We start from the raw sequence: 27,559 nt of genomic DNA on the forward strand, positions 1-27,559 counted from the left end.
TGCCACATTTCACATCTGCTTCTCGCTTTCCCTGCCTGCCTACCCCTAACCCAAAGACTTTTCTAAAGGTTACTATGAATAATTAGAATTGAGATTTAGAAATACTAACTACTTGTCTGAGGTCTCACAGCTAAGATGAGTCAGAGATTGGATTTGAATGCAAGGAGTTCAGTTCTGGACCCCCTTCCTCTGTTTTGTGAGTCCTCTTGATACTTCTTCCAAAGGATCTCTTGAGTTAGTCTTTCAGAATCGCCCCAGTCCCAGCCTCACCCAGAAGCCAGGTGGCTCAGTGGTAAAGAGCCTCCTGCCAGTGCAGAAGATGAAAGTTCGATTCCTGGGTCAGGAAGAAACCTGGAGAAGGAAATTGCATCACCCTCCAGTATTCTTGCTTGTGAAATCCATGGACAGAGGAGCCTGGTGAGCGACAGTCCATGGGGGTCACAAGAGTCAGACATGACTTAGCAACTAAAAATCAAAAACAACAAAAGACATGTAGCACCTCCCACCTGCTGTTTCAAGTTTAGATAGTGTCTTGGGCTAAACTGTGTCCCCGGAGCCCCCAGTAGCTCAGAATGTGACTGTACTTGCAGTCTTTAAAGATATGCTTAATTTAAAATAAGGTCACATGAGTGGGCCCTAATCCAGTCTGACTGGTATCCCTGTAAGAAGAAGTGATTAGGACACAGACATACAGAGCAAGCTCCAATACTCTGGCCACTTAATGTGAAGAGCCAACTCATTGGAAATGATCCTGATGCTGGGAAAGACTGAGGGCAGGAGGAGAAGGGGGCAACAGAGGATGAGCTGGTTGGATGGCATCATCGACTCAATGAACATGAGTTTGAGCCAACTCTGGGAGATAGTAAAGGACAGGGAAGCCTGGAGTGCTACAGTCCATGGGGTTGCAAAGAGTCAGGCACAACTTAGCGACTGAATAACAACATACAGAGCAAAGACCACATGAAGACACAAGGAGAAGATGGCCATCTGCAAGCCAAGGAAAGAGACGTCACAAGAAGCCAACCTTGCTCTCAGATCGCCAGCCCCCAGACTTCTGAAGGAATACACTTTCATTTCAGTGACCCGGTCACTGGTACTTGGTTATGGCGGCCCTAGCAAACCAACCCAGACATTAGTGTAAAAACCAACTGTCAACCTGTTGACATTACCTGCGGGATGAGGTCCGTGCTCCTTAGCCTAGAACTCTATACCCACCTGTCCAGCCGAGCCCACTGGTCCAGCTTTCTCTCCCACCCCCTGCCTGAGAGTCTGGTCTACTTCATGCCGGAGAGCTGTGATGTTCACCCAGAGCCCCTCTGGTTAGCCAGTGAACCCAGCTGCTGTGAGTATCTATTGCTAAAAGCTCACAGTCACCCCCTGCTCCGTAGAATTGCTCTCAGCCGACAGCAGACACCCCTGCGTACAGCTGCCAGAGCCTGTGTTGTGTGGTTACACCTGGGTAACAGCCCAAGACTAGACTCTACCTGAGACAGCACCTTGCGGGCTTCCCCTCCTTCGTCTGCCTCCCTCCCTCCTTGCCAAGTTTTACGGGAAGTACCTGCCCTAAATCATTTCACAAGAACGTCTGCCACACTCTCTGCCTCCAGGAAATCCTATCTGGGCACCACCCGCCCTGACGGCAGTGTATCCTCCCTTGGTGGCTGTGTGAACAGCGTTCATCTACTCCACCAAGAGCCTCCCATCTGCCTACGAAATCCCACCGAGTTTTCCAGGCTCCCACCGCCTCGGAAGAGGTGCTTTCGCTCACCTGTTCATGCCCATCACCCCTTCCTCAGAACCCAACATTCACCCCCCTGCACCAAGGAGCTGGCAGAGCTGGCTGGCGGGAAGCCCTCCATCAACTACCGATGGTAAAGTAAGACCTCTTCTGTGTTAAGTAACACATTCTGAGAAATCCAGAAGTATTGAAAGACGGTGCCCTGTGTGCTGAGTGATGCAAGCAGAACAACAGGGAAGGCTGGCGTGCTGCAGTCCATGCGGTCGCAAAGAGTCGGACACGACTGAGCAACTGAACTGAACCAAAGCAAACAGAAGCTGCTGGAGTGTGATTGATACGTTCCCTTTTTATTTAAGAAGTGGCTTTAATTATGTGCCCCTCCTGGCTCCACTGTCCACACCCTGTTCTTTATTTTTATGGGTCCCCTGCCCCGCTAAGGTACACACGCAGACAGATTTCCAGCGCTCTGTGCATCACGAAAACAGCCATTGATAGTGTGAGGTACTGCCGTTCCTTCCATTTGAAGATGGACAGTAAAATCACAGAGAGTTACACATAAGTGGCAATCTCAATCTTATAAAAGAGCTTTAAAGTGTGCTGCTTTTCTTTCATGGTTTAGAAATTAAACACAAAGAACTGACGATATAAGGAGAGGGTTGGTGGGGTGCATGTCCACTCAAGTGTAAGCAGTAAGGAGTGCATTGTCTGTAGAGAATTCAAATAATAAAACTAAAAGCCAATCGGCTTTTTATTCTCATCCAAGACTACTAAATCTAACAAAGGAGTGACGGAGCTCCCTGCCTGGTGGGTGGGTCTCACAGTCCCTACCCCTGCCTGGATAAACCGATGTTGAGGACTCTACCCCAGGCGGTCTCAGAGCAGTGTTCAAACTGGATTCCTTTATGGGACTGTGTGTTTGAAACGGTAGAGGAGAAGGGCCAGAAGGGCCAGAAGTCTGCCACCGTCTGCAGCGATGACAGACAGTTGCCACAAGCGGCTACCCAGCACCTGAAATGTGGCTGGTGAGACAGAGGAACTGAAGCTTTCCTTTTAATTATTAAAACAGTCACAGGTGGCTAGTGGCTGCCATATTAGTCAGCGCAAATCCAGCAAGTCTGCTCTCATGTACGCAGGATTATTGGATGGGCTTCCCAGGTGGCACAGTGGTAAAGAATCTACCTGCCAATGCAGGAGATGGGGGTTCGGTCCCTGGGTCGGGAAGATCCCCTGGAGGAGAAAATGGCAACCTGCTCCAGTATTCCTGCCTGGGAAATCCAATTGATAGAGAAGACTGGCAGGTTACAGTCTATGGAGTTGCAGAGTTGGACGCGACTGAGCAACTCAGCACCTGTACATACAGGATTATAGAATAATTATCCATTCACAGATAATCCATACACTCCCGAAACCAATCAAACTGTAACCTTTTTTTTTTTTTTTAGACAACTCAGGTATTATACATTGTTCCTGCACCAATGTCAAAGAAAGGCTTTCAACCAATAACAGTACCTGCACCAGAGGCGGCTTCCACCGTAGGTTTTTCAGGGGGGCAGGAGTGAAGTTGAAGGAACTCGTGGGGCGCTTCTTAAGCAGTAACACAACTCCAGTAGGATTCTCTCTCAACTTTCTCACCAGATTTTTTAGCTGCCATCCCACCTTCAAAGAAAGATAGTGAGGAGAGGGGACTTACTCATGAATAATGAAAACTCAAGCCTATTTGAGTTCAAGGAATTCAAATTTCCTTGAATTCATCTCAAGGAAATCAGCTATGAGCAAATAGGCAGATACAAATCTGTTCATTCTAGCACTGCTTAAAATTATGGAAAGCTGGATATAAACTGCAAATTTTTTAAATGCAAGCAAAATGGTTTAGAAGTTTTAGAAGGGGAAGATGAAGTCTTAAGCTTCAACGAACAAACTCACCACAGTTTGCTGATTAACCTGAATGACTTCATCACCAGCATGAATCTTCTGAGATCTGTCTGCAGGAGACTGTTAGAGACAAACAGAGAGAGACCTGTCTTATTTTTTAAGCCTCCTTTTTCTTTCTGCTTCTATTTCGTCTCCCTTCTTTCTTCTACACAAAACAAGCAATGGGAATACAATTTTCTCAAGAACAGTTACACAGTGTGCTGGAGATTCCTAAAACTACACAGCCTGTAGAACTTGGCATGTGAATACGCGTGTTATCTCCAGTGGTTTGTTACAACAGATAATCTGTCAGTAGGAACAGCCAAGGTTCATCTAACCTACCATGAAGAGTGGGACGCACTGTCCACCTAACATGCTGATCAAAGCCACTGGTTCATCTAAAAAGTACCTTCCCTATATTCCTGTCAAAATTAATCTTGTAAAAGCTGACCAACTGCTTAACATGTAAAGATGGTCACTGTAACTCTGTCACATAATTGCTTTTTATGTGATTATTAAAACTAACTCTTTATTTTACTCAAACTTGTTTTACATGTTATCATCACATTGCTAAAATAGAAAGATAGTGAAAACAGAAGATATTTAGAAAAAATTTAAATTTTTTTTGTCTTCAGGTTGAATTCTAAATGGATGCATTTTCACAGTATCAAAACAAAGTCCAGACTTCGTGCGCTTCAAATAACAATTTGCTACAAATTTGCAAATATCTGTGTATGTGTATATATATATATATATATATATATATATCTCCCCACATATGTGTGTATAGGCAGATAAATATATGTAATCTATTTGTCAAATATTTTCTCATGGTTTCTTGTTCATTTAATCAAATTATAACTCAATGTGTAAGAAATTTCATACGATTTTAAAATATGTTTAAAAAATTCTGCCAACAAACTTTACAGATATCATTAGGCTTATTTTATGGAGTTTTGAGGAAATTGACATTCAGTGGTAAATAACTCAGTTATGGACACACAGTAAGTGAAAGATGCAGAATATAACTTTATGCTTATTAGGTGGTTTTTAACATGAAAGTAATACCTTAAAAATTTTCCCCTGATAAATTGTAACTATATATCGAAGTATTATTTCATCTTAAAGGGAACCTGTGCCATAATTTCTTCTCAACTTTTTTTCTCTCATTAATACCTTTTACAGACTAAACATTTTGACAAAGAATTTGAAAAGTATTTTAGGATAAGTGTAATGTCTAATCCTACCTAGAAGTATAGGTTTATTATCATTATTTAATTGCAAAAACAATAAATTCATGGAATAAAATAAAACAGAATTATGCAAAAAAAAAGATACTTCATATGATCAAAAGAGAAGGAAAGGATGAAACTTTGATTTCAAATTCTAATCAACTGTTACTGAAGCCAGAATGTTTTATTTTGTGACTTATATAACTGAATCTTCAAGCAATTTACAACCATCCTTTATAAATAGCACCTTTGAACACAGTGATGGGGGTAGCAACTAAACTCAAGACACCCTTGCTGAACTTTCTCACTCAGCTGTTGTGATAGGCTCAACAAGAAATGAGCAGGGAAAAAAAAAGAAATGAGCGAGTAGCATTAAACTATCGGAGAAGGCAATGGCACCCCACTCCAGTACTCTTGCCTGGAAAATCCCATGGATGGAGGAGCCTGGTAGGCTGCAGTCCCTGGGGTCGCAAGGAGTCAGACATGACTGAAACGACTTAGCAGCAGCAGCAGCAGCAGCATTAAACTGTAGAAACAGTCTCTTGGATTCTGGGCCAACACAAGGCACAGGTAACTAGGCCAGCTACTTTTGAAAACATTTAACTTGCCACCGTGACTACCGGCTGTGCCTCACCCGTGAGACCAGCATCGTGGGTACCACGGGGAGATGGTCTGTCTCCAATCCCCTGCTCCTGAGGCACTTCTTAAACAAACAAATGTGTCAATGCTCCTTTCTTGCCCCTAGTGTCAGATGCCAAACCCATGGTTACAGGTCAACTTTAGCAAGTCTGATCATAATCAGTCCAGTCCCAGTTAATCTTCCTGGGCTGGGGATTCATCTAAGGTAAGCGTCACTTTCTAAAAGATAGCCTTGAAGCCAGAAAGTCCCTGTTTACAGATAAGCAATCTTAAAAAAAAAAAAAAAAAAGTCCCAGTGTCCTGAACTGACTTCCATTCCTCTTCACATATTCATTTCTCCAGTGTCCTACCAAATGATTAAGCGTTGTGCTTGGCAGAACACTGGTAAAGAGAGAGCCTGATACCAAAATTCTTCCTAGGGTAGTTGCTCTTGATGATCTTCACTGTGTGCTGGACTACTGAAAAATGATGCTTGATCTGGCCTACTGCAGAAGAGTGATGCCCTGGAGAAGAATGCATCCATTCTTCAGAGGCTCATCTATTTCCCAACTCATGTCAGGGGTAGGGAAGAGGAGTAGGGCTAAGATCCCATCAGACTTCTGTCAAGGTCCTGAGCAACATCAAAAAAAGAAGATAGACAATCACCAGATCCTGTTTGTCTGATCTTGGAATGATCCTGACTTCTCAGGTAACCTCAAAAAAAAAAAAAAGGACTAAAGGCCTGAGATGACCTGCTGGCATTGCTGGCATTGCGTCAACTAGAGTCCAAGATAGAGGAGTGTGGAGACAATTCACATTGAGAAAGAAGTTGGTGAATTCTGTCCACTCTAACCCTCCAAAACCAGGCTTTTATAAAAACATTCTGACTCTAAAATCATAGCAACCTTCAGTGATAGACAGAAAGCTGTCCTGGAACTGGCATTTTCTACTGGCATTTAACATTTAAGTGTAAAATATCCAGCACTAAGTATAAAATATTCAGATCAAGTCCTTGAGAAGTGGGCTCTTACCTAACTCCCCACTGTCATCGACAAGAATTACAGAGTATGTAGCATATTCCAGACAATGAACATAAGGTGACTGCAAGAATGAGGGACATTTTCCAGCAGATTACCAGACGGAAAAAGACCAGTTTCCCCTTCTCTGATTTTGAACAAGAAGGAAACCATTTCTCTCTAGGATGACTTAGGTACCATCCTACGTGGAGGCACTAGGAGCAGCCACATCCAGGTAAATCCTGAATCTCTCATCCAGTCCTAAGAGTCTGGTAGGAATTCTACGGAATGTATCAGTAGACATTTGATTTGATTCAAAGCTGGTTTTCTTTAGTTTACAGTGCGTGGGGGGAAAGCAGGCTAGGGATGAGGTAGACAGTGAAAGGAAGTAACATTATAGTGTTCTATATGTTTATCCAAGATTGAAATTGGTTCAAAGACCTGATTGAGTCTGGAACTGCACAGGTCTGGGTTGTTAATGCAATCACCAAATTACTAGATGCAAAACTTCAACTGTTTAAAAGCTAAAATAGGACTTTCCTGGTGGTGCAGTGAATAAAAATCTGCCTGCCAATACAAGGGACGTGGGTTCAATTCCTGGTCTGGGAAGATTCCACAACTAAGCCCGAGTGCTGCAACTACCGAAGCCGGCATGCCTAGAGCCCCGCTCTGCAACAAGGGAAGCCACCAAAAGAAGAAGCTGGAGCAGCCAGCGAAGAGTAGCCCCGCTCACCACAGCTAGAGAAAGCCCGTGCAAAGCAACGAAGACCCAGTGCAGCCAAAAACAAAATAAATAAAATGTAAAAACTGAAGTGACATTCACCATCCCTCTGAATCTATCCAGCTTCAGAACAATGTACTGAGTGGTACATGAGCATATTCGTGTCATGGTGCGGCTAAATACACAAAGTCTCTGACAAGGATGAGGGAGGAACATTTGTTGTGATTTTTTTTTGCACCGGCCCCAGCCTAAAAGGAGAGGATCCTGGGCCATTTTTGCCTCTCGGGTGCCATGGTATAAAAATTCCCAGTGGTCTGAGTGCTCTCACTGTAACTCAATAAACAATGCTTAAAGACACTACCAGCTTCCACTCACTTGTCTGCCAGAACCACACAACTTATTTGTAATTCATTGAATGCCTTACAGTGCCACTTTCTTTCTTATTATAAAAATCAAATGTGTCACAAACTCTCATCAAAGATCATGCCTTTTTATTTTATCAACAGACCTAGCAGCTGAAGCTCAAACTTCGACACATATTTCCATCAGATCAGAAAAGTATTTCCCTGGTGGCTCAGTGGTAAAGAATCTGCCCACCAGTGAGGAGACCCAGGTTCAATCCCCAGGTCAGGAAGATCCCCTGGCAAAGGAATCTGCAACCCACTCCAACATTCTTGCCTGGAGAATTCCATGGACAGAGGAGCCTAGAGGGCTATAGTCCATGGGGTGGACAAGAGTCCGACATGACTCAGCGACTACAACAACAACAATGAACAAAAGTAGTCACCAAGTTTCTTGTGTCTTGAATTACATCCTCTTGTCTTATTTGATTAAATAGCAATTAATTCCATAGACACATGCTATTTTTACACAGACGCAGAGAAGTTTTTCTGACATTTCAAGCTCTGTATCAATGTCATTCAAAAGCTAGCTGTATTGTAGGTGGCATAAAGAAAGCATTCAATTAGCTCTACTTTTCACAAATTCAAAATGTTTGAGGAACTAAGGGAAAACCTTTTATGTAGCAGAATTTTCTAAAGGATGATAACAGAGTACAAGTTCCTCACAACAGAAATGGCCCTGCTTTTTCTATTCAAATGATTAAGGGGGGAAAAACTAAATTTCAGTATCATGCAAGTATTATGAAATACAGCTCTATAAAAAGAAACTTCGTCATGCAAAAACCCGAAAATAGTTGCTTTGGTGACACATATAAATTCCACTTTAAAAAAAAAACACTATATTTAACACATATGGTCACCAATTCCAGCTCTTATAAGAGTGATTCTCAACAACAAAGAGATCACTGCTTTTGTATTTATGGGTTAACACTTCCAAGAGCGCAAAAAAAATAACACAGGATGGCAAAAGCTGGGCAAAGTGTGTGAATGAGAGCAATAAAGGACAATTTAAATAATACATTGATGACAGCTGGTGATGAGCAGCACACTAGCAACAGAAATAAACAAAACAGGCGCCCACACTCCCTTACAGATAATAGAACAACATACACATAGTTAAATGAAAGGAATAGGGACGCTGTCAAATCTGCTTGAAGGTACAATAGCTTTTGCATTAAATGGATATGCACTTACATTTTCTGTGGTTCCAGTAATCACGTGCAATCCATCATAGGTCGATTTGATGTACATACCCTAGAGTGAGTCACAAACATATTAACTCATTACTCCAACGTTTAGAAACAGAGCCACAAGTGAGACTTAGACTTGACAAAACATTAAAGGCAGTCATTTCCGAACACCCCTCATTCTTCAGCCTTCTGAAACACTGTAAAACGAGATCCAAAGAGCAGTGAAGGGGAACTAACCAAATACTAGTGAAGGAGATCAGAAACGAGATCTCTTTGACATTATAATTTGTGTACCAGGCACACAGAATTTTGCTCTATGTCTGAGGACTCAGAAGGAATGTTCTCAGATCTGCTGCATGAATGAGGCAGTTCAAACAAGGCCGGTCCTCTCCCGACCATCTCTCTGTGTAGTGACACAATATATTCACTTAATTTGGTCTCAGCAGTCACTGCACGGTGACTTATTCAAGCCACGAACAACCAAACCAGGATGTAAGAGCAGAGACTGCTCAGGAACACAATGTAAGAAATAAATTAGAAACAGGCATTCCTGCATTTTAAGGGAGGCATAAATATTAATACACTCCATCCTTAAATGCCCAGTGGGCAAACTCAGAGGTGAACGCAGAGCCTGGAAGAAATATCTCTGCAGTTTGAGGCACTTTGTATTATTTTTAAAAAATGTTTATTAAACTTTTATAAGACGGGGAAAGAGCAAAAGGTAGAGAGAGCAAAGAGTGGTTGCTCACCCTGGTACCAATGCTGTAATAACACAGAACCTCCTCAGGAGTCATTTTGACAGTGAACTTGCCCTGCTCAGCAATCTACAAGCCTCTGGGGATGAGTATCTCACCCAACACTAACACCTTCACGTTTCTGCCCAGGCTCTCTGTTCCTGCTATTCACTATCAGAGTAATCAGCCTCTCCCTCTGCATGGTATTCCTCTTCACAGAGCTTTGCTTGGGTAACTTCACCATTTGGAACGGCAACTCCACTTCTGCCCACTCGGGCACTTCTCCACTTCAATACGTGGATAAGCCCACCTCCAGGAAGCCTTCCATGTTTACTTCAGTATAAGCAATCATTTACTTTGAATTGGAGCAGTCTCGGTATATACATTTCTCCTTACCAAGAATGTGGCCCTAGGTGCTGATCTAGGTATCCACCTGCAGACTCTCGGGGCCTGTTACTACAGAGCTCATACATTATGTCTAAAACATTTCTGAACTTTTTTAAAACCATCATTTCTTTCAACCTGTCTCTTCTCACATAAAGCCTAAGTGCTAATAGAGACGTCATAGCAGACGTTGTTTCCTACCCAGAGACCATCTTTACTTTGTGGAAATGTGCTCTATCTCCTTGTATTGCTAAGACCTAAAAATAAAACTGTTAAGACAATTCCTCAAGACACGAGTTTACAGTTTTAAAACTGTATTTATTTTTATACTTTGAAGACGCTTTGATATAAAACATATCAACAGTTCAAGACGGCAAATTCTTAACCGCATAATGGAAATCAGTCTAATTCTACTATTCAGAATTCTAGTGAAAGCAATATGGAATTATTGTTTTTAAAAAAACACAGCAACTTTAATAAAACAATGATGCTATCCAAAAATAAACAAATGCTGTTAGACGCCTTACCAAACCTTCCCCAGGTTTAATGTTTGGTAGGTGAACTTCTTCCAGACACGCACACTGGCTCATTACAGGATCCGTGGTAGATCGGATGGTCTTGTCACAGATGCCATTTAAAACCTTGACCTAGAGTTGGAGAGGCAAATAGAGAAGGTCAATCATTAACCAAGTTTATCTCCGGCTGAATTCTTTTTTAAAATGCACTTCACTGATCATCCTTAGCTCTGGCCGTAACACTGTGATAAAACCACCCAGTCCACGTGGCACGTGGCTTCCATATTTGCAACGTGTAGAATAGTGTCATTATTCCAGCTTTGCTTTAAAAGTGCAGCTTTTAGATTAACTTATTTACAGCCACTGAAGTGCACAGGCTGGGCGGAAACCCCCTTTCAGCAGCTAAAGAGAACCATGTATTCCCAGCCATCTCTGCGTTTTTTTAAGAATGGCTCACATTCTCTGCATACCAACTACCGACAACATAAAAAAATAATCATCTTGTCCTGCACCTTTTTTGAAAAATGCATTTCATATTTTAAAATAGTTTTAAGGACTTCCCTGATGGTCCACTGGTTAAGACTCTGTGCTTCCAATGTGGGGGGTGTGGGTTCGATCCCTGGTCAGGAACTAAGATCCCACATGTCACTGGAGTGGTACAGCCAAAATATTAAGTAAGTAAATAAAATTAAAGCTGTTTTCATTTTAGAGAAAAAAGAAGCAGAAATTACAGAGTTCCATCTATTTTCTTTTCCATCTCAACAGTTTCTAACACAGCTATATTATTATAATGGTTAATAATAAGATACTATTAACATCAGGACTTCCCTGGTGGCTCAGACAGTAAAGCGTCTTGCTTACAATGCAGGAGACCTGAGTTCGATCCCTGGGTTGGGGAGATCCTCTGGAGAAGGCAATGGCACCCCACTCCAGTACTCTTGCCTGGAAAATCCCATGGACAGAGGAGCATGGTAGGCTACATTCCCCGGGGTCGCAAAGAATCAGACACAACTGAGCGACTTCACTTTCACTTTCATTAACATCTTGCATTAGTATGGTGTATTTGTTACAACTGACCAACCAACAGTGACACATTATTGTTAACTAAGTTCCATAGTTTACATTAGAATTCACTCTTTAGGGTGTACAGTTCTACAGGTTTTGATAGATGCACAATGTCATATATTCACCATCACAGTGTCATAGAAAATAGCTTCACTACCCTAAAAATTCCCTCAGTTCCACCCACCTGTCTGTCCCTCCTCCCCCAGGATAAACCCCTAGCAATTACTGATCATTTTATTTTCTCCATAGGTTCTCTTTTTCTAAAATCTCATATGGTTAGAATCATATAGCATATAGATTTTGGATTTTCAGATTGGCTTCTTTCACTTGGTCATATGCATTTCAGGGCCCTCCATATCTTTCCATGGCTCGATAGCTCGTTTCTTTCTATTGCTGAATAATATTCCATTGTCTGGATGTTCCAGGTTGTTTATCCAGTCACATACTGAAGGACACCTTGGCTACTTCCTAGTTTGGGCAGTTATGATTAAAGTGGCTAGAATAGTCCATGCAGCTTTTGGTGAATATTAGTTTCTTTCATTTGGGTAAACACCTAGGTGGATAACTGCTGGTTTGTAGGGTAACAGAATGCTTAGCTTTGTAAGGAAAAAAAATGCCACAACGTCTTCCAGTGCGGCTGCACCATTTTGCATTCCCACCAGCAATGAACGAGAGTTCCTCTTGCTCTACATTGGTGTCATCACGAGGTAGAGTTTAGTTACCCTATTAAGTGTGTAGTGGTACCTCACTGTTATTTTAATTTGAAATTCCTTAATGAAATGTGATGCTGAATATCTTTTCATATACTTACCTGCCAACCGGTATATCTTTTATCATGAGGTGTTTGTTCAGATCTTTCACCTGCTTTTTAATTAGGTTGTTTGCTTTCTTATTATTGAGTTTTGAAGAGTTCTTTGTGCATTTTGCACATAAGTTCTTTATCTGATGTGTGTTCTGAGAACAACTTCTCCCAGTCTGTGCCTTGTCTTTTTGTTCTCTTAACATTGCATTGATGGAGCAGAGATATTAATTTTAATGCAGTCTACCTTACCCATTTTTCTCTCATGGATCACACTTTTTTATTTTTTCACTCCTGAGTTTCCCAGTGGACTCAAACATCCAGATGTGCTCTCTAGCTGGGATTGGCTCCATCCTTCATTAGTAAAAAGAGTCAACAAGTTGATCTATCCATAATCCAAGGCATTCTTTTTTTTTTTCAAGCAGACTATTCTAATCTTCTTATTTGTTTTTATTTATTTATATTTTGGTTGTGCTGGGTCTTTGTTGCTGCATGAGCTGGACCTTTCTCTAGTTGCAGTGAGAGGGGGGTGCTCTCCAGTTGCATTGCGAAGGCTTCTAACTGTAGCGATTTCTCTTGTTGCAGAGCATGGGCTCTGGGGTATGCAGGCTTCAGCACTTGCAACGCATGGGCTCAGTAGTTTCAGTGTCTGGACTCTAGAGCACAGGCTCAGTAGTGTGGTGTGTGGGATCTTCTCGGATAAGTGATAGATCCCAAGTCCCCTGAGTTGGCAAGTGGATTCTTATCCACTGCACCACCAGGGAAGCCCATGGATCACACTTTTCACATCATATCTAAAAACTCATCATCAAACCCAAGGTCAGCAAGATTTTCTCCTGTTGCTGCTAAGTCGCTTCAGTCGTGTCCAACTCTGTGCGACCCCAGAGACAGCAGCCCACCAGGCTCCCCTGTCCCTGGGATTCTCCAGGCAAGAACACTGGAGTGGGTTGCCATTTCCTTTTCCAATGCATGAAAGTGAAAAGTGAAAGTGAAGTCGCTCAGTCATGTCCGACTCTTAGCGACCCCATGGACTGTAGCCTACCAGGCTCCTCCGTCCATGGGATTTTCCAGGCAAGAGTACTGAAGTGGGGTGCCATTGCCTTCTCCTTTCTCCTGTTATTTCTAGGCATTTTATAGTTTTGCATTTTACATTTAGGTCTGTGAGCTTTACAGTGACCACTCACATTCTCTGAACACCAAACACTGACCAGATAAAATTACTGTAGAGACATGAGGATCCCTATTGAGTGGTCTCCATGTAGAAATCCTAGTGGCTACGTGTGGTTATTTCTCCCAATCCCAGATTCATCTAACCTTTCAAAATTAAACAACCAAAGAAATCAGGATTTTATAAAGAGTGATGTTTTTCTTCTAAGGGGGAAGAATCTAAGAAGTGACACTTTTGCATGCCTCCAATGTGTTTAACCTCCCTATTTATGGAAAATATATTTATAGCGGTTTCATTGCTAAATTCCTCAACATCAGTAGGAAGAAGGCCTTATCAAAAGAGCACAGGCTGGCTTATGTCAAAAGGAGGAAGTGATGATGAATAGTTACAAAATGCTCTTTAAACAGTCACAGTACATCCCCCTTCCATCATAAGATTTTTGCCAAGATTTTTTTTAATTAAAAAAAAAAAAGGTGAAATTTGCACATCAGTTTAACCCTGAGAGCTGAGAGTTAGCTATCTAAATATAATTATACCTTGAAGAAGTGTTGGGGGGAGCAAAGCAGAGACCCTAATATACCCAATTTAGTTGGTCTTGTTGTTAAATAACTTGTATTCTTGCCTTTCTACCTAAATTAAGAGATTCATATCCCAAAAGTCAGTATTTCAAAGCATATCCCGAAATACCTAACCACAATACATTTACTTTAATTAATGTGATTCCCACTGTTTTGGGAAAAGGAATTTTACAGTAACTTTTAGAAGGTATACTTACTACAGCCAAAACTTTATCCTCCATTTCTGCTACAAGGCAATCCTAAAGGAAGAAAGAAGAAAATTAAGCTATAAGAGACAAAAACTTTCAGATACAATTGGCTTAGCTTGCTAGCTATTTCCTGGGACCCAAGGAGGTCCCTGACACACACACCTCCGACCCTGCAGCCTGTAGTCCTGAACTTCAGGGAAGAGAAGACTTCGAAAAGAGGGCAGACATTAGATTCCTCCTAAGACTCTACTGTCTCCAGATCCAGGATGCTAATCATCCAAGGAACCCATCTGACCAATTATTTAATCAGAAAGCCTATAGAAATCACCTGAACTAAACTCTACCCACTGTCCAGACTGTACAGAGAGTAGGAAGCCAGAAGTCAGAGTCCAGGAAAGTTGATGATGGTTCTCAAACCTGACCCCAGGCTGAGTTAGCACTGAGCCAACAAGCCGGGAGCCTTTAGTTCTGGGCCTGCCCATAAGAATAGCTTTCAAATAAGGGTTTGAGTAAACTTAGCCACAAAGTTTATTTTAAGCACCACTGAGATTAAATCAGATATTTCAGTCCTTAACGGATGAAAGGGGCTCAACAAAACATTCATTAACACGCTGCCAAAAAAGTGGTCTTGAAGTATGCTATTGATGACATTAAATAATGGGCCGGAATGCAAAGCATTGTTTACTCAGCTTAAGAACAAAAGACTCAGAACCCTATGAACCCAGTTAGCTGATTATAGGAATCACCATTGTCCTGACTGAAAGCAGCCAAAGTGAAACTGACAACGTGAAACTCTCCGTTAACCTTCTAGAACAGGATCTACAGCAGAAGAGCTCAAGCTACGCAGCACTGTGCATGCCGAACAAGAGGGAGACCAGTGAGGTCCTGAGAGTTTATCTGGCACCACTGCCCGCCAGTGATGAGAGATGGTGGTTCGCTCCCCAGTCTGGATGATCCCCTGGAGAAGGAAATGGGAACCCACTCCAGTATTCTTGCCCCATGGACAGAGGAGCCTGGCAGGTTACAGTCCATGGAGTTGCAAAGAGTCAGACACGACTGAAGCAGTTCAGCACCCAGCATGCACTAAGTATAATCCCAAACTGCGGCACCCTAAGGAAAATTCAAAGTATTTCATGTACGGGAAGGACACTCATCAACTCTGTTGGAATGATCAAAGATTTTTGCTTCAGTCAAAATGTCCTTTTAGGTCATTTTTTTCTGCCACTGGGAATAGGGGTTAAAATGTACAGCATTCTACCCTATGATTTTATAATCAGATTTTAGTGCTTTCTGAAAATTTTGTTTAATTTTCTCTACTAGATAAAAATGTGGGAGATCATAGTCACTCTACTGCTCTTAAAATTTACACTGACTCTCAGGCAAAGAGCAGCCTGGAGAGAAAATACTTAAAAAAAGAAATTCAGGAGTATGTTTTTGCACATGTGAGTCTGATGTAAATTCAAACTCCAGGAGCAACTTCTGTAAAATATGAGTGATGACAGCCCAAAAATGTGCTTTTCATCCTCCATCTTGTGCACGAAACCAAACCATCAAATACCATGACAACCCCTCCCCTAATTCAAACCAGCTGAAGGACAGAAATATTAAGTAAATGTCAACTTGAACAAAACAGAATATTTATAAGGTCTTGTTCCGGAAATAAAACTAATGGTTTGTGTCTATGATTTTTCATTTTGTATATGTGCGTGCACGGTCGTGTCTGACTCTTTGCACCTCTGTTGACTGTAGCCCACCAGGATCCTCTGTCCCTGGGATTGTCCAGGCAAGAACACTGGAGCGGGTAGCCATGCCCTCCTTGAGGGGATCTTCCCGACCCAGGGATCGAACCGTAAGTCTTACATCTCCTGTGTAGGCAGGCGGGCTCTTTACCACTAGCACCACCTGGGTAGCCCAGCATTACAATTCCCCAAATAACAGGAGGACTGTCATCCTGGTGAGGCAGAGAGCTCCTCTCCATACACCGGGGCCCAGACATCAAGGTGCATGTGTGACCTCGTGGTTCCTCACATTTGATTCTTTGACGGATCCAAAGAGCCACCAAGAAAGAAAACGGGCTCCCGTGGTGATGGAGCCAAGTTGGGTGAGGGGTGCTCCTGCGTCCCCGAACCATCCAAGGCAGCGTGTGAAAGGGCGCGCTTTTTACCTTCCGCCCTCGGGGACGTGGGTTCCCACACCCATTCCTACCGGGAGGAAGCAGCTGCAGGCCTGACTTCATGCTGTTTGGCATGAAGGCAACGGAATGGAAAAGAGAAGTGCTGGAACCAAGTCAGGCCCTCGGGGCTCCGACAGCAGGGCTGAGGTCTGTCACATCCCTTGGTCAAGTGGATGAGCCGAGCCCCAGTTAAGGATAGCATCCGCTCCCCTCCCTCCTTATTCTCCCTTCTTACTGACTGAGGAGCCTTGGAAGATGGGTTTAACCTCTCCACACCTGAGCCTCCTCCTCTGCAAAGCCAGGAGGAGAACAGCTATCTCAGAGAATTGTTGAGAATTAAATGTGATAAGACACGTCAAGTGGGGTAGTCCACAGCTGAGACCCAACCAATAAAAGGCCCAATAAATGGTCCCCTGGCTCTCCGTTCTCTGGGGATGGTCCTCTCTCCTTCTCTGTTTCCTGGGCTCTCTAGGACTTCCCTGGTGGCTCACATGGTAAAGCGTCTGCCTACAATGCAGGAGACCCAGATTCAATCCCTGGGTCAGGAAGATCTCCTGGAGAAGGAAATGGCAACCCACTCCAGTATTCTTGCCTGGAAAATCCCATGGATGGAGGAGCCTGGTGGGCTACAGTCCATGGGGTCACAGAGAGTTGGACATGATGAGCATCTTCACTTTCTAGGGCTCATTCCCCCATTTCGTTCTACACTGGGACCCAGCGACTGCCCTGACATTTTGTCCCTCGCCAGCACAACACGTGTTCATGTCCTCACAAAGAGGAGAGAAGGAAGATAGAGGTCAGAAGGCCTTCCCACCACAGGAGGCTTCCGCTGAAATACAGCCTGAAAACTGGATGGAAGGTCTCTCCGTGGACTCGGGTGGGGTGGCTGGGGACTCCAGCCCAAGCAGGCTTAAAAGAAGTGTGCAACAGGACTGAATCACTTTGCTACACACCTGAAACTAACATGACATGACAGATCAACTGCACTTCAATTAAAAAAAGAAAATAAAAAAATTACTGAATACACACACACAAAAGAAGTGTGCCGTTTCCTTGCAGGCGAAAAAAACAACTCTCTATCCTTCCAATCAGGAGACACGCCCACTGTCATGGGAGGGAAGGATGCAGAGAAAGTTACAAGAGGACAGGAAAGAGGCAGCATGTGGAACAGAGGAACAAGAAAAGGGACAAACGCCTCTCTTCACAGACAGGAACACCAAAATAAAGACTCCAGGAGAATGTGTCCCTTGTCACTAGAAATAATAGAGACCCAGCTTTTACTCCTTCAATTCCCCAGGAAGAAAAAGCAATAAATGGAAAAGGCAGGCTTCTTCCTAAAGAGTCAAAAGATTCTCTGCCAAGAAGTTCTGAGAAAAACTGCACGTCCCCCAGTTGTGAGAGGGTGTGAAATCCCTGGCAAGGTGAGCCTTGTGGCTGCCATGACACCCCCCGTGGAAAAAGACAGTCCACACATCCTTCCACTGTGCACGCAAATTTTACCATTTGCCAAAGTACCTATGCGCTCTAATCTCTACAGAAAACACATGTTCCTCAGGAGCTAAACATGTTTTTTCAACCCAAGTTCATAAAATGGCATTCCATTTTATGATGTATATATTTATACATATATATATGTGTATATATATACATTTATATATATATATAAATGTATATATTTTATACATTTCCAGTCTTAATCTGTAACAATTGTTCAAATTTCAATAAGCTAGAAAATACCAGAAATACTAACATATGTGGTAACTTGGTCTCCTTCTTAAGCCAACAAGTTTGGTTCCAGAAAACTGGTACCAGAAAAGACTTTTATATTTCCTACTATAGGTTATTATTTCTTAAGTAGACATTGTGCTTTTCATATATCTTCTTTAATCTGCATAATCTTTTTGAGGTAGAGTTACTATGTTTTAAATATTTTATATTTCTCTTCTAGATCCATTCTTACATGAATAAATAAACATGATCACATACATGCTTTTTTGTAAATGACAAAATGTTTTCTTGTCTTTAGCTTGACTCATACATCATTCTCTCTCCACTTTTCTCCCTGCCAAAGTAAACCCAACTTTTCTTCCAAATTTCCCACTGTATTTAGATATTTCTTTGTATATAGGTTTTCAGATGTATATGTGTATTACAAATACACATACATTTTAAAATGTGTCTTCATATTACACTTTCTTCCTCCTTTGTTCTTATTCCACAATAAATTGTAGAAATTGAAGCAAATCATCTGGTAAGGTAATTGTTAGTATTCCCAATTAACAGATGGGAAAATTGAGGTTCATAAGTTTTAAGTGAATTGTCCAAAGTCCCAGGGCTAATTAATGGTAGAGGGAGAATTTGAACTCACAGCTATCTATCTCTGAAGCATATGCTCAATGAGTACCAATGGGAAAACAAAATAAACACAAAAACAATACCTCTTGTGTCCCTTAAGTCTGGGTTAAATTTTTCATGTTAAGAAGTAAATTCTCATCAGCTTATTTGTCAAAAGCATTATCTCATTCATTTCAACACACATTTAGAAAGCGCCAATAATCATGGACCAGGCATCACATGGCCCCAGTGAACAAGGCCAAATGCAATGAGTGGGTACCCTTCTGAACAGGATCTGTACCCCTGGGCACCCTCCACCAGAAATGCCAGGACATGATGGCTACATAATGAATACAGCATGACTGGTATCCGATTTTTTGTCAAAATTACTTTATACACCATAAAGAAAGAGCTGAAACTCAGCATCTCTCTATTGCTCTGGGCACTTTTCTAAAAACATGGCCTCAAAAGCATATGATGAAGTCACACATGCCTCAGGTTCAAGGGCCGCTCAGGACTGGACCCGAAACAACAGCCAAACTTCACTCTTCGTGTTCCAGGAACAGTCAGAAAGCACATGGCTTTTCAGAACTGCATCATTTTATGGCGTGGTTGGAACTGAGGAAAGGATGTTCTTTACTCTGCCAAATCAGCAGTGAGAACAAACGTGCAATCTCAGAATATCTGAACCAAGTGGGACATGAAAAAAGAACAAGCTCTTCCTTACATTTTTATGGCTTCAACTCAATTTAAGAATAATTTCACAAGAGTCTGCTACGTGCCAGTTAATATCTTCCTGGCCTTCACTAAGGTTTGAAAGTCTGGCCAATGAATGGTGCATGAAACGTGTCACTTCCAAACCAGATCATCTGTCAGTGTGAAAATCACCCAGGTTCTCTGTCCCTCTGCCTTGGGGAAAAACAACGTGAGATTCTGTCAGCCTACATCCTGAAGTGAGGAGAGCTGAAGCAGATCTCCCAGCTGACCCATATACACGTAGATAATCCAGGAATAAGTTGCTGAGGAGTGAGGGATGCTTGTTACTGCATCATCAATGACTGGTAAATCCAGCTACCACAGCTCAAACCAAAAAGAAAATTAAGAAGCAGATACAATAACACTGCAGATGGTGACTGCAGCCATGAAATTAAAAGATGCTTACTCCTTGGAAGGAAGTTATGACCAATCTAGATAGCATATTCAAAAGCAGAGACATTACTTGCCAACAAAGGTCCATCTAGTCAAGGCTGTGGTTTTTCCAGTGGTCATGTATGGATGTGAGAGTTGGACTGTGAAGAAGGCTGAGCACCAAAGAATTGATGCTTTTGAACTGTGGTGTTGGAGAAGACTCTTGAGAGTCCCTTGGACTACAAGGAGATCCAACCAGTCCATTCTGAAGGAGATCAGCCCTGGGATTTCTTTGGAAGGAATGGTGCTAAAGCTGAAACTCCAGTACTTTGGCCACCTCATGTGAAGAGTTGACTCATTGGAAAAGACTCTGATGCTGGGAGGGATTGGGGGCAGGAGGAGAAGGGGACGACAGAGGATGAGATGGCTGGATGGCATCACCGACTCAATGGACGTGAGTCTGAGTGAACTCCAGGCGTTGGTGATGGACAGGGAGGCCTGGCGTGCTGCGATTCATGGGGTCACAGAGTCGGACACGACTGAGCGACTGAACTGAACTGAACTGAACAATAACATACTCAGAACAAAGATTAGGGTGAAATGTTGTTACTCCAGAATTTCTATTTTTTAAAAATTTAGTGTTCTAACATTTTAGAGAAAGCACAGGCTTATTAGGTCAACTATTTTGAAACAAAAGAAGGCAATCTTTGATGTAAAGGCCACTGGTCATTCTTTACAGAAACTATCTGTATAACACATCTAATTTAAAGCCTTTCATCTCTCCCTAGCTCTGATGGGGAATAGGGGGGAAGAAGGAGAGAAATACAGACTGGTACTTCATACCTGAATGTAAATCCTTTGAAGAAAAGGGAAAAGGAAAAAACTTTTAGAAAACAACAGTGATGCACTGACCTTCTGGACTGTAGTGGTCAGGTCCAAGCAAAGCTGAATAATTTTATTCTTCGTCACTGAGAAATCAGTGATCCCTGTAAATGGAGCCCTAGAAAGCAAAAAAAATTCTCTTTAAAAAAAAAGTGAAAACACTGAAGCCACCAGGATCCCACACCGTGTATTAACAACCACAATATACAACAAGCCAGTTTAAATTGTTATGTAAGTTTCCTCCTAAGTAACACACAATATAGGAATCTGAATAGCAAAGAGACAGAGAAGTTCTAGATTAAAACCCAACCAAAAATGAGCCAAGGGAATGAACATCCCTTCAAAAGTCAACTAATAGCCTTCATGGAACCAGATAATCAGTAATGTTTAACCTCAGTAAAGCTCAAGTCTTCTCTAAGCTGAGGTTAATCTGTTCCTGCTACTCACCTTCTCCAGAACTTCCAAAGGGACCCTAAAATGGACCACTGACCCCGAACTCCTGAGGCAAAGGACAGACTTCTACGTGCCTCAGACCTCCTTTCACAGGACAGTAAAGCACACCATCACTTACCTGTCTAGCCAAGCTAACAAGGCCTTGGCAGCACCTATGAGCTCCACCACAGAAGTCAGGAACTCATTGGGGGGCTTGTGGGAGGTGCTCCCATCATAAGCTGGACTTTTCCTCCTGCTGCTTATGTAATTCTGTAAATTGTGGGAGGATGCTCGCAGTTTCAAAACCAAGTTCTTCATATTGTCAGTTTCAAGGCCATAATTCTGGAAAACAAAATCAAAGGGAAAAATTCAAAACAATCAACAACGTCCAAACTCTCATAATAACTCAAAACCCACTGAGTCACTTGAACAACTCCTATGTCAGCCACTAAACCCTACATGATTTACCTGCAGTACTGATCTCACCCTCATGAGCCACACCAGCCTTCCCTCCGTTACTTCCATAGCCTACTCTTGCCTCAGGAACTTTATTCTCGATAGTTTCTCTTCCCAAAATGCTTCTCCCACAAATTTTGTCAAAGACAGCTCTTTCTTATCACTTCCATCTTGTGTGTTCAGTTGCTTAGTCATATCCAACTCTTGGTAACCCCATGGACTGTAGCCTGCCAGGCTCCTCTATCCATGGGATTCCCAGGCAAGAATACTGGAGTGAATTGTCATTTCCTTATCCAGGGAATCTTCCAGACCCAGGGATGAAACCTACATCTCCTAAGCATCCCCTGCACTGCAGGCGGATTCTTTACCACTAAGCCACCAGGGAAGGCCATTAACATCCTAATTAGCTCAAATATGCCCTCCTCTTCAAAGGTTTCAGGACCATCTAGAGCAGGTTCTCAACCTGGACCCTACTGACATTTAAAATCTAATAATTCTCTGCTTGGATGGTAAGGTAGGATTCCTATAGCCATAGAATGTTTAGCTGGCTTCCACTTGTTAAAATCGGTAGTATCCCTTCTCCAGTTGTGACAAACAAAAATGTCTCCAGATATTGCCAAGTTTCTCCTGAGGTCACTCTCTAGCCCATCACCTCTCCGTCATCTCTAGACCACCTTGTTCACTGTCTTCCTCACTGATACATGGTCCACCAGAGCTTGGCTCTGCATACATCCCTCAGAACTGCTCTTCCAGGACAGCAGACATAAAGCAGTCAGTGAGTAGATAAATGTCCATCAAATGAAATTCACGCAGAAACACAGCAGCACTGTCGAAACACCAGTTCACCTGAAAGGTCATTTCTGTCCCATGAGCTTCTAATCTCTGTTCCCTCTGAGCAACGTTCAACCTATGTGGGTGCTTTTAAAAAATTCATTGTGTATGACAATATTGCCCTAGACTACTCCTTTCTCTGCAAGGAGATCAAACCAGTCCACCCTCAAGGAAATCAACCCTGCCTATTCATTGGAAGGACTGTCGCTGAAGCTGAAGCTCCAATACTTTGGCCACGTGATGCAAAGAGCCGCCTCATTGGAATCTAATGCTGGGAAAGATTGAAGGCAAAAGGAGAAGGGCACGGTAGAGGATGAGATGGTTGGATGGCATCACCGACTCAATGGACATGAATCTGAGAAAACTCCTGGAGACAGTGATGGACAGGAAAGCCTGGCATGCTGTGGTCCATGGAGTCGCAAAGAGCTGGATAAGACTGCGTGACTGAACAACTCCCTTCCAGATAAAGAACAAATCCCAAGAAACAACATGAAATTTGAGACAACCTTAGGGGGGAGGGATGAATTTCAGTATTTCATGTACATGTCCTAAATTGGTGTTCCATCACTCTTTAACAAAAATAAATAAATAAATATCTCTGGGGTATATTAAACTATGTCAATAGCATCCCAAAGCAAGAATGTGGTACCATGTAAAATTTGGTCATAATATATGGCCAACACTATCGAACATGTTATGCCAGAAACTGGGCTAAGTGCTTGGCAAACATTATCACAGGCAAACGGCTTATGAAGGTGGAAGTGGTATTATCTATATTCTGCAGGTAAGCAGACTGTGGCACAGGGACATTAAATAAATTCTCCGAAGTTACACAGCTAATCCGTGGAGGCGGTAGAATCTAACCAAGGTGATCTGCATCAAGGTACAAGCTTTGGATCCCAAAGCCATATATCCCCACTTCCATACCCCCTGTCCAAGAAAGGGCAAAGTGATGAGACAGAAAACAGGATGGATACGGGACAAGGAAAAAGAAGAGTGGCCAGTCACCCCGGATCCAGCCCAAACTTAACCTCTCTGAGTTCTATCCTGACCCGCTCCATTCCCTGTGATACGTTAGAAGCTTCCTTGACAGGCTTCGGCCATCCGGAACCTCACCCTTCTGGAAGGCCAGCAGATTTTCTTTGGATCTAACTGCTGCTTCTGTCCCCCCTGCATCTAGCCTGTCTTTTCGCCCCTCCTCTGTTACCGCCTTCATTTCTTTTTTTTTTTCCACTTTTTTATTTTTTAAATTATGAAAGCATGACAGCATTTACAGGAGACTTGGAAAACACAGAACAAAGTTACATATAGTTCCTCTATATATTATGATTATATTTTAAGTAGTAAAATAAGATTTTTTTAGTTGCAGTTTCAATTTCAAAGTCTCAAAAATTAATAGAATTAATATACTGAAAAGTAGAAGGATATAGTAGACCTGAAAAGCAACATGAACCAATTCAACATAATTAAGATTTATACAATTTTCACACAACAGTAGGATACAAATTCCATTCTAGCTACCATAGACTATAAACTAGGAGACAGACACTGGAACATATCCAGGGACATTAAATAAGGTACAAACAGTTCACGGTCTTAAGGTATTGAAATTATACAGTCTTTTTCTCTTACAGCCCCCATTTCTAATGTCTCCGGGAGGGGTGCGCAATGGCTCCAAGATACATAAAGTATAAATATACCAGGGAGTCTGTGAGAACTTTTTCTTTTGGCAAAATGAGCAATAGCAAATAGTAACAGTAACAAAAGACAATACCCTGAATGAAAACATTTCTAACTCTAATTAGATTTTATGTGAAGTTTAAATTTATGTGGCATCTTACTTCTTAGTAAAATTTTTTAAAAAATTTTAATTTAGATAGAGGGAATTCCCTGGTGGTCCAGTAATTAGAACTCCATGCTCCCACTATAGGGAGCATGGGCTCAATCCCTGGTCAGGGAACTAAGATAAGATTCTGCATGCCACACAGAGCAGCCAAAAAAAAAATAAAAGAATTTAGATAGAAAAAAATTAAGAACAAATACAAAGACAAAAACTCTTCAGCTGCATTAACTGAAAACTCTTTGCAAGTTTTTACAAAAATCTAAATTTCGTAACAAAAATGAGTCTTCTGTATCAACAGGAATGTTCCATCTAAACCTTACATTCATCCATTCTTTTTTTTCACTGTCATTTTCTGGAAACCAAAACATGGCATCATCCTTTAATAGAGAAGACGGAAATAAAAACATGGATTTTCACCATGGCTTTTGAAATTTAGAGAATCAAAGACTCACAACTGAATGGATAAATAGCCACCTGACGCAGCCTGTTTGAAGGACCTGTGACTATGATCAAAAGGCACTGTTCCCTTATTCAGTTAATTACTCAGCCTGCCAACTTATGGCAGGAGTTCTGAACTAAGAGCAGGAAGCTCAGCTTTCTATGGCTAGTGTCACCATGAATTACTTGGAACCTTTATTACTGTACAGTATTTATTACTGTACAGCATTTATTTCTTTAATTCAAAGAGGATTAAATGCATTTTAGTGTTACAGAAAATTTTAAACCTCCATCTTCTATTAAGCAACCACTTTTAATATTAAAGGAGGAATGTAGCTTGTTAACTGGTTCTTTTCATTTCCACTGAGATGAAAATTTTTTTTCATTTCCCACAAATCATGGGACTAGAAGGATGAACAGATGTAGTATGACAGATTATAATTCTATTTTTAAGGTACTTTAGATATTTTAATAGGCTTTATTAAGGTATACTTTATGATGCATAATATTTACTAATCTTAAATGCACAACACAGTCACTTTTAACAAATGTATGTTGTCACATAAGCACCATCACAATGACAATTATAGAACACTTGCATCACTCCCAAACATCCTTCACACCACTTTACACTTTCCCTAACCCCTCGTCCCCAGCAACTTCTGATGTTCTTCCTGTCAGTCACTATAGTTCTGCTTTTTTTACATAGATTATGATTTTAAGAAGCAGTAAAGAAGGAACAAAGGAAGAAAGGAAAATGCCTTCCCCTTCCACCCTATTCCACAATAAGAAAACAAGAAACTGATTATATTAGTTCCAAAGAACTACTGTAGAAACATAATCAGGAAAGGATTATTGACTTAAGTGCCCCACAATGAGAGTAAATGAATAATTTCCCAGACCAGATTTGATCATTTTCACTAACCTTTTCCTTAACGTCTGTCTCCTTCAGAAACTGCTTAACTGAAGATAAGGTATCGAGAAGGTACAAACTAAGAAATGAAATGAATCTCCAAAAATTTAGACATGTACTAAAAACTTTCCACCAAGATCCCACTTCATTAGAGGCTATCCATCAGGGGTCATTTCATGGTCTGGCCAGAGAAACTATAGATGAGACAGGGGGAAAGAGGCAGTTTGCTCTTCTGGTGTCATTAATTGCACACATTTTCGCTATGGACAAATCTTGCACATCTTCTCTTCTACTTTCTTTTCCCATTCATAAGCAAGACCAAGGTAAACACAACAGCCAGCAAAGATTCCTCTTCTTGAGTGATTTCTCCCACAAAAAGGATATTTGGTGGGAGGGCGGGCGGTAATTCTCTGGTGGTCCAGTGGTTAAGAATCCACTTTGCAATGCAGGGGACGTGGGTTCAATCCCTGGTTGGGGAACTAGCCTCCCACGTCTCAGAGCAATTAATTAAGCCCACTCGCCACAACTAGAGTCCATGCACCCCAGTGAAAGATCCTACATGACACAAGAATCCTGCATGCCGCAACTAAGACCCCACGCACCAAAGAAATGAATACATATTGAAGCTTTAAAACATTGTTTTAAACTGTTTTGCTGAATGGTAAATGATGAATAATGGGTCATCTCTGGGGTACACAAGTGCACAGAAGCCCCTTGGGCAGGTAGACACATCACAGGTATTTCGTTTTAAGCACATATGTAGATGGCATCACTTGATATGTGTATGAATTCCAACTCTGTTCACTTTCCTCAGCCTACTCCAACCTTAAAAATATATCTGTCCCTCTCTTGGTCTTCAGGAAACTAGGGTCTGGTTGATCTGGAAAGGAAATGGGTTTTACAGTTATATTAGTACCTTCTTATTCTTCATCCCACCCTAGAGACGAATGCTGTCCAACAGAACCTTCTGCAATGATGAAAATGTTCTCCGGCTGCACTGTCCAAATATGGTAGCCACTGGCCACAAGTACCTACTGAGCACTTGGAATGTAGCTGTGCGACTGAGCAACTGAATTTTACTCTTCCGTTTTAATTCATTTTCATTTAAACGGTCACATGTAGCAGCTACTGGACAAAAGCAGTTCTACAGCCTGTCCCAGTCACCCCCTGCCCCAGATAAGAGGGAGAAAAACTGGATTCTGAACTCAGTCCTGAGAAGTGGTCTTGGTTCTGCCTCAGAAAACAAGTCTCTCTCCTAAGCCACTCTAGCCAGCTAAGGCCAGTGTTCACAAAAGGGAGTTCCCCTTGTTCTGTATCCAGAACCAGAACCAGTGGCCCATCTGTTTGCTGGTTTTGGGATCTTAGTAGCAGTTCCTTACTTTAGGTTCAATAGATTCTATCTGCCCTTTTCTTTCCAAAACTTTCCAGTGTTTTTGTTTTTTCCTCCCTCTCTTGCTTCTAATTCTACTCATTTCCTGTCCATCATAAAATCAACATCCACTAAACTGTTTACATAGAAATGTCTCTCATAATACCAGGGACAATTGCAAATACATATTAACTGTCCCAGGGATGGACTAGTTAAGGCAAAGAAGTTATTTAAATATACACTTATTAAATATACTCTTGTTTAAATATACAAAGATCTATATGGTGTAAATGGATTAAACATGGTATTGATATAATAAATAGATGTATTATAATAAGAATATTTTAAAAGGAGATTATAGCCAGGCTAAAGATATTTTACTGAATGCTCGAAAACCCTCCCTGACTCAAAATAGGCACATTCATTTAAGACCCTTCCATGACCCTCCTGTCAAATGCATTCACTGGCACTCTGCTACACGAAACATGCCCAGAAAGAGTCT

General features: G+C 41.8%; 1 protein-coding gene across 5 annotated transcripts in view; it reads right to left on the bottom strand.

The window, feature by feature from the left end:
• The window catches only part of CNKSR3 (CNKSR family member 3), a 106,179-nt gene that overhangs the window by 11,739 nt on the left and 66,881 nt on the right, over positions 1–27,559 (bottom strand). For all 5 annotated transcript variants that reach the window (XM_086318418.1, XM_086318419.1, XM_086318417.1 and 2 more), the window contains 7 exons: positions 21,347–21,549; positions 20,806–20,893; positions 14,268–14,309; positions 10,473–10,592; positions 8,832–8,891; positions 3,662–3,730; positions 3,248–3,394 (listed from right to left, as the gene is read on the bottom strand). In XM_086318418.1, coding sequence (XP_086174544.1) covers positions 3,248–3,394; positions 3,662–3,730; positions 8,832–8,891; positions 10,473–10,592; positions 14,268–14,309; positions 20,806–20,893; positions 21,347–21,549 — 729 coding nt within the window. The remainder of the gene's footprint in view (positions 1–3,247; positions 3,395–3,661; positions 3,731–8,831; positions 8,892–10,472; positions 10,593–14,267; positions 14,310–20,805; positions 20,894–21,346; positions 21,550–27,559) is intronic.

Source organism: Bos grunniens, chromosome 9, assembly GCF_055505025.1.
Source record: "Bos grunniens cultivar Pamir isolate PY7600 chromosome 9, Bosgru_T2T1.0, whole genome shotgun sequence".
NCBI classification, from domain to species: domain Eukaryota; kingdom Metazoa; phylum Chordata; class Mammalia; order Artiodactyla; family Bovidae; genus Bos; species Bos grunniens.